Source organism: Microtus ochrogaster, chromosome 8 (assembly GCF_000317375.1).
Source record: "Microtus ochrogaster isolate Prairie Vole_2 chromosome 8, MicOch1.0, whole genome shotgun sequence".
Classification (NCBI taxonomy): domain Eukaryota; kingdom Metazoa; phylum Chordata; class Mammalia; order Rodentia; family Cricetidae; genus Microtus; species Microtus ochrogaster.
In genome coordinates, this window is record NC_022015.1 from 3,904,288 (window position 1) to 3,914,358 (window position 10,071).

General features: G+C 48.7%; 1 protein-coding gene across 6 annotated transcripts in view; it reads left to right on the forward strand.

The window, feature by feature from the left end:
* Mical2 (microtubule associated monooxygenase, calponin and LIM domain containing 2) overlaps window positions 1-10,071 on the forward strand; it is a 137,662-nt gene that overhangs the window by 97,634 nt on the left and 29,957 nt on the right. For all 6 annotated transcript variants that reach the window (XM_013347680.2, XM_005351008.3, XM_005351007.3 and 3 more), the window contains exons 9-15: window positions 1,750-2,007; window positions 3,102-3,217; window positions 4,024-4,150; window positions 4,777-4,867; window positions 5,802-5,949; window positions 6,808-7,007; window positions 7,310-7,416. In XM_013347680.2, the coding sequence (XP_013203134.1) occupies window positions 1,750-2,007; window positions 3,102-3,217; window positions 4,024-4,150; window positions 4,777-4,867; window positions 5,802-5,949; window positions 6,808-7,007; window positions 7,310-7,416 (1,047 nt within the window). The remainder of the gene's footprint in view (window positions 1-1,749; window positions 2,008-3,101; window positions 3,218-4,023; window positions 4,151-4,776; window positions 4,868-5,801; window positions 5,950-6,807; window positions 7,008-7,309; window positions 7,417-10,071) is intronic.

A 10,071-nucleotide genomic window follows, 5' to 3' on the forward strand; every position in this document is an offset into this window, starting at 1 on the left:
GGATGTCCTCTTTTCCCCTCAGATGTACTGAGGTGGCTTCTTCAGTCTTCTCTTGGGTGAATGCTATGTATATTCTGTGAGGAAATTTTAGAATTTCAGAAATAGAGTATTTGAAGTCACAGCTCCCCAAGAAACAGAAACAAGAAACAGAAGGTCACTCTGGGTATAGAGAAGGTTGTATATTTTGGAACCTGTAGAGTGCCCATACTGGAACCTTGGATAGGTTCAGTTGGCATCTCATCATGTGACACCATTCATGACATTGTGAATTAGTAGGGGCAGGGAGTATCATCTATTCCTGTGTGCCAGGCACTGCATGAGGGATTCCATGTATACACTCTCTTTCCATCTTCATACAGTTCCAAGGAGGAGATCTTACAATTATGGTATTGAAAGTGAAAACGCAGAATAAAGTCGAACAGCATGCCCATATTCCAGCTGTGATAGAATCTCATGTATGCCAGGCTGGCCTTGAACTCATATTGTAGCTGAGGATGGCCTTGAACTCCTGATCAGTTTGCCTCCGTCTCCCTCACACTGAAATTACAGGTGTGCCCCACCACTCCCAGTTTAAATCAGCGCTGGAGACCGAACCCAGGTTGTTCGTGCACATTGGGAGCATACTGCTGGTGGGAGCTCGCCCTTTTGCGTCCTCTTTAGGATAGGTGGCCTTTAAGCAGAACAGGCTTTGGAAATATCTAACGCTCTGCATCTCTAGGATGAATTTCCTCATTGTCCATGCAGTCATCCCAGCAGAGAAGCAGGGTAGTGCCCACTTTTGTAGCCAAGACAGAGTGTCCTCAGCATCACAGAAAAGTGGCCAACTGAGTTCAGAAAGAAATTCAGAAGAGGCATGGCACCCCCCCTTTTGTTTTCTGATCTTGTTTGACCACTAATGGCAGCATATCTGGACCCCAGTAGCTTCACTTCATCCGTTATTAAATCACATTTACTGGCTTGTTCCTTTGTCTCTTAATTGTACTGAAAGTTATCATCAGAACCAGCCATGTGCAATGTGTTCCTTGTTTGCCAGGAGGCTGTTATCAAGTCCACTGTCCATTACAGTTCCCAGTGCCCTCTCTCTAAATTCCTGCATGAGACAGATCTTTCAGCACTCCGTGCCAGGAAAAACTCACCTCCCATGAGGAACTGCTTGCTATGCTTCATTTTCTGATAAGGAAAGCCGGTATCACATTTCCCCTTCACCTTGGATGCCAGAAAGCCCAACGCCAAATTGGGTGCTTAATCACAACTGTGCTAACTGCCATGGCTGGACCATGTGCTTATTTCTTTGGCTCTGGTGTTCTAGTTTTGATTCGTGTGTGCTCACAGGCACACGTACATGTACACACACAAACACACACTTCCTGCAGACACACATGCACATGTGTGCATCTTTGTGGAGGTCAGAGCTTAACTTCAGGGGTGACTCCTCTGGAGTCATCATTTTGTCCTTTGGGGTCTCTCACTGGTCCAGAGTTTACCCATTAGGCTAGGCAGACTAGCAAAGGACTCTTGAGAACCAGTTTGTCTCTGTCTCCCCAGCACTGAGATTATAATCACACACTGTTCTGTCTGGATTCCTATGTGGGTTCTGGGGATTGAACACAGGCCCTCATGTTTGCACAGCAAACGCTTTAAAGACTGATTCATCTCCCAGCCCCTCTAGCCTCTTCATAAAGACCCATCCCCTGGTCTCTAGCCCTTTGAAGAGGAGGGAGGTTTTACGTTATGTTCTGATCTCCCCAGGACTACATTGACACAGAGATGCTCCTGTGCACAGAGAATGTGAACCAGGAAAAACTGCTCTCCTATGCCCGTGAAGCCGCGGATTTTGCCACCAATTACCAGCTGCCATCATTGGACTTTGCCATAAATCACAATGGGCAGCCAGATGTGGCCATGTTCGACTTCACCTCCATGTATGCCTCAGAGAACGCAGCCCTGATGCGTGAGCGCCAGGGACACCAGCTGCTCGTGGCCCTTGTGGGTGACAGCTTGCTTGAGGTACTACCTGCCCTTCGAACCCTGGGAGCCAGCCCTGTTGGCTGAATTCTGAGATCTGTCTGCTTGCCTGTAGCAGAAGCCCTTTCTCCCATTTCCTGCTTCTGCATTGCTTCTAGAATGAAGAACAAAACTAACCAGCTCTGGTCGAGAGCCCAGGACTGTCCTCACAACACGTAGACCCTAAGCATGGCACCTGTTACCCGTGTGGCCTTTCTGTGTAGATATCTTCCAGAGTGTGAGGGAGGCTGTGAGGACAAGGGGTTTTCAAAGTACAGTGTCGAGGTCGTGGCCCTCCCTCTTGACCCTATAAGTGCAAGGCCCCTTAGATAAATGACCATTTCAGGGTTAGCTTCCAATCTTAGTATGAACACTGTTAGTGTCTGCAAAGTTATCCGGGGCCGAGAGTCAGATTGCAAACCCTACCCTGGGTGCACCATGGAGCAAGCTGTTTACCTTTGACTTGACCAGATCAGTCCTTTGTTCACCCTTATTGAGGCCTGTCACTGTTTTTTTTTTTTTTTTTTTTTGAGACAAGGTTTCTCTGTGTAACAGTCCTAGCTGTCTTGGAACTCACTTTGTAGACCAGGATGGCCTCAAACTCACAGAGATCTGTCTGTCTCTGCCCCCCAAGTGCTGGGATTAAAGGCGTGTGCCACCACCACCCGGTCCAGTGGCCTGTCACTTCTATCCCTGTCTCCTTCCCAACCTTCCCTTCCTCATTCTCCTGTGCTGAGTGTTCTGGCAGGCTCCAGCACTTTCCATCCACAAAACCTTTGCCCCTGATCTTCCCAAATGGACGGAGGTCAGAACTCCATCCATGCTTTACAATGACATAAAGGTCACACTTCCATGAAATGTTCCACTGGTTCCATTCTCTCCCAGAGCCCCCAGGTAGCCTTGCTACATGTGGGGCTGTCATACCCTTCACGTGTATGCTCCAGCTACCGGTGATTCTGGAAAGCTGTGGGCAGCAGGATTCTGCCCTTGCTCTGGCTCAGAGATGGCACCCCACAACCAGAACGTGCCAGGTAGAATGGGAGAGGAGACCACAAGTCACCAGAGCCAATGAGAATTTTACCTGTGTTCTTTTACAGCCGTTTTGGCCCATGGGCACAGGCTGTGCCCGGGGCTTCCTGGCAGCCTTTGACACGGCATGGATGGTGAAGAGCTGGGACCAGGGCACCTCTCCCCTGGAGGTGCTGGCTGAAAGGTGAGCCTCGAGCAGAACTCCTAAGTGGGACGCTGGGTAGAAGACTCAGCAGGAGTAGAGCTAAGTTAGCTGTCCTGCGGCCTCTGCGCTGAGCTTAACCTGCCATCCCACTTGTGGACTGATGTGATCGCTGGGTCTTCAAGGACACTCTGTGTCATGATGCCTCTCCGTCAGTGCGTTGCTCTGGTGTCCAGGACAGTAGAGACAAATCTGGACATGGGCTAGTCTGAAATCAGTCCTTTTCTCATCCACACAAGGCCCAAGAGGTTTATTTAAGGAAGTCTTCAAGGACATTTCACAGTGTCCTTCCCTGGGTAAGGATTCTGGGGCCTGCCAGGCCTCTTCTACAGCTGAAGGCCTGGCTTCTTCCCAGGCCCTTGCTGCTGGCCATGGGACTGCGAACAGATGGCTGACCCTGAGAGTTAGTGCTGGTATGGGAGACAAGCTTTTGACGGCCTTGGGTATGGGCCACTGTGACCACAAAAGCAGGCCATAGAAGATTGTGGCTGGGCCGTAGCTTTAACTGAACCAGAGTCTGCTGAGATGTTGGACCTGTGTTCTGGCATCCCGCCCAGGAAAGGAGACCTCATCCCTACCACCTGGGTTCTCTTTCCTCTCTCCCCCTTTTTGCCCCTCACCCACACTTTGCAGCTCTCAGGAGTGTGTGAGATTATAGGAAAGAATTATACAAACACACCAGAGAGGCCATCCCTGAAACCTTGGAGGCTGGGGGAGAGGGGAGTATAGGAACAAGGGCCTGAGGTGGCAAGAATAATCTCCAACCTCTGGGTTCTGACTCCCTGCAGAGAAAGTCTTTACCGACTGTTACCTCAGACAACCCCAGAGAACATCAACAAAAATTTTGAACAATACACATTGGACCCAGCAACACGGTACCCAAACCTCAACTTGCACTGCGTCAGGCCTCACCAGGTAAGCCCACTCCCATGCCTGTCTGAAGCCCCTGCAGTGAGCTGAGGGAGAGCAATGGTCTCACATTGTCACTGTCCTGAAACTGAGGCCACCAAAGCTCGTTAACAAAAGGGTGGAGCCAGTTCTTTCCCCCACAAAATGTGAAGGTGCAATAGAGGCCTCTTTATAGCCTTATGGGGGACTAGAGCACATATGGTACTGTGCATATGTGTGTGTTTATATATTTTCACGTGTTGATTTGCCACTGTGCAAATGTGGCACTGATTATTCCCCTCTCTCAAAAATAATCCACTTACCTAGATATTTCCTCTCTTCCTTACCATGCATAGGCTTGGACATCACTTATCCTGGGGATTTTATCCACCCAAACTCTATTAATTAGTAGGACAGAGAATAGTATGGGTTCCTATTAGCTAATTAGATATTCACGGTCAGTTCTGCCTCATTTGAGAGAACTGTTGAGGCCCATTGTCTGTGACTCAGTTGTCTATGCCCTGCTGAAAGTCTTACCAGCCTGCACCTGAAGAAAACAGTAGCGGGTAGGGAATCTGGTATGGGGCATAGAGAGGCCTCCAGCCCAGGAGCTGGGAACTGATGGGCAGATGTGTGGTCTTTTCTGCTTGTAGGTGAAGCATTTGTACATCACTAAAGAACTGGACCGCTTCTCTTCTGAGAGATGGGGCTCAGTGAGGAGATCCGTTAGCCTCTCCAGGCGGGGTGAGTTGCCCGTCTGGGACCCTGGGACAAGGTGTGCAGGGAATGAGGCTAGCTGCCTCTGTCCCATTACCTGTGTGATCTTGGCAGGTGTCTCTCCTTTTGTCCTTCAGCTTCCTCATCTGTAAGAACAGGGGTAAGAAGGGATTCTCGGAATCGAGACATGCAGTCGCTTCCTGAGCACTCAGCCCAGGAAAGTCCGCTGTAGGGAGTTCCACGGGGCTAGGTTTTCTTTGTGTCTTGTTTCTGGGAAGAGTGTCCTGTCTCCCTAGCAGCTAGTCACCAGATTCCTGGGTCTTTCCCCCTTCCTTCTCCTTATCTTCCTAATCTGACTCAGCGCTGGCACAGAGTGGTGTTCAGAAGCAGGGGAGGGATAGTCCAATGAGTAACTCCCCAACAGCCCTTCATTCAGGCTCCCTGCTCTCCTACCCAGAGACACTCCAGCTGCCACTGTGTCTGTCTCCCGGCTCCCATCCCTGCACACACCACATGCCCAGCTGCTGTAAAATACTGTTTACAATAGTAAACTTTTATTGTTACCCAAGCATGGCACGCTCTCCGCATTCTTTGCTGTCTCTCCATCCTGTTTTCCTGGAATACCTCCGTCTGATGAATTCCTAGACACTCTTCAGGAGCCAGCTCACATGCACATCCACAGAGACTTTCTTCAGAGAGTGCTTCCTAGGCCAACTTGCAACAAACCTGGTCAAGAGCACCTCTGTCCACGACAGCCCCATGTCATTAGAGTCACCTAATAGATGCAGGGTCTGTGTTCCCAGCCTCCAGCCCTGGACCCTGGCCATAGTTGACCCTGGTGACAGTGCTGTTAGACAGTGTGCTTCCTGTTGACCTGTGCAGTGGCCGTCAAGGTTGCATCTCTTCCTAGTTCCCAGCCCTGCGGCAGTGCAGAGTCTCACCGCCTGTCCCTTCCCCACAGAGTCAGACATCCGGCCTAACAAGCTCTTAACCTGGTGCCAGCAGCAGACCGAGGGTTACCAGCGCGTCCGTGTCACCGACCTGACCACATCCTGGCGCAGTGGTCTGGCCCTGTGTGCCATCATCCACCGCTTCCGGCCAGAGCTGATGTGAGTGCAGACCCTGGTCACAGGGGACCCCAGCCTTCTCTGGGTGAAGACCCCCGACCTGGCTCAGTGTTTCTCTCTGCAAGTTCTGATTGGGTTATTTTCTAAACCTTGCTTTTCCCTTGTTTGGACAGCAACATGTTTGCCCCGTGTCCCTGGGATCTGACAGTCATCATAAGATCAGTGGTTGTATCTCACCGCTTGGCCCCCAACCCTAATAGCCACCTTTTGGAAATTCAGTGTAGCCCTCAAAGCCCCCCCCCACATGAGAGGAAGTAGAAGAGAGACCTGCTTAACCAAAGAAGTATTGTTTTGACATCCAGAATCATCAGATCATTTCTAGAATCTTCTAAAGCTTCCTTGTGTGTTGGCAAAATGGCAGGGTCAATAGGAAGGTGAGAGAACAGTCTAGAAACCCTTCATGACCTCTACTGACCTATTGACACGGGACGCAGCACAGACTCCACCCACATACAAACCCTTCCTAAAGGCTAATGGAAAACTACCAAAATCATCTCACCCCGAGGAGATGGGAATCTTTCCACATGATACAGATAATTGATTGGTTTGAGAAAAGATCCTGTTACAATAACAGTTAAGATTTTAAAAACAGAATGAGAAGTAATTAAAGTAACTCCTATATTTTCAAAGAGAGTACATCATTTTCTGAGGGTTTCAGCCTAGCTATAATCATGTGGTATAATCATGGTCTGTGTTTGATTCAGTCTCTTCATGAGCAAGGCATGTTCCTGGGCTTGAGGTTGGGGCTCAATGGGGCTGGAAAATTATCAGCCCACAGTGTTCATTCTGGGCTCCATGCATCCTGTCTCACCCTGAACTCACCTGGTATTGGTCCTCCAGCAACTTTGACTCACTGAATGAAGATGACGCTGTGGAGAACAATCAGCTGGCATTTGATGTGGCCAAGCGCGAGTTTGGGATCCTGCCTATGACTACAGGCAAAGAGATGGCGTCTACTGAGGAGCCTGACAAGCTCAGCATGGTCATGTACCTCTCCAAGTTCTATGAGCTCTTCCGGGGCACTCCTCTGAGACCCATGGGTAAGCGTGGAGGCTGTGTCTAGTCTTTAGTGTTGTCTCTGTCCCCCTACCTGAGTCTGGCTAGTACTCTCTACTCTGAGCTTCAAGACACCTTCCCCTCAACTCAGAGGCCAACCAAGGGTGACTATCCTTGAAGACATGCAGTGGCCTCCCATACCCCTCAGTCATTTAAGGCTTTACAAAAGTTGGGGTGAGGGATTTTTTTTTTCTAGAAGAGTCCTGATACGAGGACACCCACAGGTTACAACATCACCACCTGGGCCCTGGATCCCAACTTCAATGTTGTTTTTGCTTCTCAACAGATTCCTGGCGTAAAAACTATAGAGAAAATACTGACTTCGACTTGGGCAAGTCACTCATTCCTAATAACTATCTCAACCTCACATTTCCCAGGAAGAGGACCCCACGGGTAAGTTTCCGGCGGGTTTTTGTTTCTTCCTCACTGCAGCTGATGGGGGAAGAGGAAGGAGAATTTCATGGCTGGGTTTGTTTATGTTGACAAACTGGGTAGCTCGAGACTCAGAAGATGAGCAGAGAGCTCAGAGTGTGCGTATTTTCAGAGTGCACCCAAGTTAGCTCTGCTCCCGGAGAGGCGAAGCGAGCTCATTTCTCATGTCATTCAGATTCACAGGTATGACGAACGTCAGTCAAGGGGCAAGGTTATGGTAGTAGTCTACAGTATCACATCTCCATTCATCCATCCATCCACCCACCATCCATCCATCCATCCATCCACCATCCATCCATCCAGTGGTCATCGTGCCCCACTAACTTTAAGGCTGTGGCTTTTAGTTGTTTTGACGATGGGAGTGATTGATTACACAAAAGTGAGGGATGTGGGGTTCTTGGCTTTGAGTTCCGTCCAAGCTTGCTTAGACCAGACCAACTTGGAGGAGGAGACGGTTCATTTGGTTTGCACTTCCGTGTCTCAGACCATGATCAAAGGTATCCAGAGCAGCAGCTCAGGGCAGGAATCTGGCGGTGAGAACTGAAGAAGAGGCCACGGAGGAATGCTCACTCTCCATGGTGGCCCTGCTTTCTTCTACAACACAGAACCACTTCTCTGGGGTGGTACCACCCCCAGTGGGCTGGGCCCTCCTACATCAATGGTCAGTCAAGAAGATGCCCCAGAGATTGTCTACTTTAGAACGGTCTCATGGGTTGCATGAGACCTCTTGCTTGGTGACTGTAGTTTGTGCCATACTGGCAAACATTACTCAGCACAAACCCAGGGCATAGTGAGAATCTAGAACTTTCAGGAATCATAGAACCCTTAGTGTCTGTGACCTTTTCACAATACTCCCAGATTATGAAAAAAAAATGCCTTTTTTCTGTCCCCTAAGAAGTTAAGTCAAAATAACCAGTATTTTTCTATGCTATCATGCTTAGCTGATAAGACTTTTCTGGCAATTTTTTTGTAACTCAGTTATGCATGTCTCAAGCATGAACTTTGTAAATGACAACATTGTCTCACGGTTGCACAAAATAAGCATGTGTATATTCTCACAGCCTACAAGCCACAGGTTGGACACCTATGAATTTAACATGTGGTGTAGGACAATTCACTTCATCCAGTGTGAGCCAGAGAAGCTGAAAATCGGATATCCTTTATTTCAGCCATCTTGCATCTCAATGGGAGATAGACTATCTTTGCTTGATAGGTTCACAGTTACAGACATAAGTGAGGGCCCAGAGAGGCCAGGCGACTTGCCCAAGGGCACACACTGCTGATTATACGTCATTGCTTTGCCCTCTGCCTTGCACTTATTGATCAAAATGGCCTTTGTTGTGTATGCAGTGATGGCACATGCTGAGGTGATGTTAGCTGGGAGACAGAGGACTGAGCTCGGTTCCACACAAGATGCTGAGAACCATACACAAATCTTTATCTATCTGTGGTGGCTCCACCTCACAGAGATTGGTAGAATCAGACATGCACCCTGCCTGCCGGGGAGCATGTGTGTCTTAGGTAATACACATTTAGGAGAGATGATGCCTGGACCATTCTGTCCCATAGCCCCCTGCCCAAACAAGGCCTGCAACCTTGATAGAGGAGTCTGTATTCATCACTCCTCACTATCGTCCTATGATGTTTCTCCAGCTTCCAGAGAAAGAGCTTAACATGTCCACCTGTCCAGTCCCTCCACAGCGCTACATCTTGTCCTTCAAAGTTGTCACTGTCCCCTGCTGAGCCAGTCCTAACAATCTCTCTCCCTTTGATTTGAATCCTAAAATTTTGTTCTTTCTCCTGTCCTCTTCTGTTACTGACAACATTCAAATCTCAGCAAGACATAACGCCTTCTATTTTGCTTGAAGTTGGTTTTTCCGCTAGGGACCATGCCTGCTTTGCGGGAGAGCTCTTCACTCAATAATGAAGACTGGGTGGCGCATGCCTGGTAGTGAAAGACCGGGGTTGTGTTCTCGTTAGCGGTCTTTGGTGCGCTTTTGCAGTCTGCCTGTGACTCTGGTCAGAACCCAAACGCTTCTTGGTACAGGATGAAAGTTCTTAAATTATTTTCACCATGCAAGTCAGTGCCATCTGAACCCACATTTTTCAGCCTCTTGCCTTTCTGTAGTCATACAGATCTGTGCATACTCTAATCTGTGCTCCCTTGGGCTCTCCTAGACTTTACACTCCTGGGCAATGAATTATGTTATTATGAACACTGCAGTCCGTCATTGTCCTTGTTCAATTATTCGCACATGGGGGTACCTGGAGTTCATCTCATCTTGAGCTCATTCCTTCTGAGACAATACAGCCACCCGCCCATGTGTATATCCTTTGGAGGAAGGGTAGGAACATAGTGTCCTTACAGTGTAGTGGGTAGGGAAACTTGGACTTGGCGTTGTTAAATTTTAGTAAGTTAGACAGGTATTGTCAAAGTAAGAACTAGAATTTGGCTGTTTAAAATTCTGTCACTTTTTCTCCCCTTCTCCCCTTACCCTCCTCCTACCCCACCCTTAAGATCCCAATTTTTTGCCTGGCAATCTTGTCTACTTCCCCTACCCAGGAGGATAGCTATATGTTTTTCTTTGGGTTCACCTTCTTATTTAGCTTCTTTAG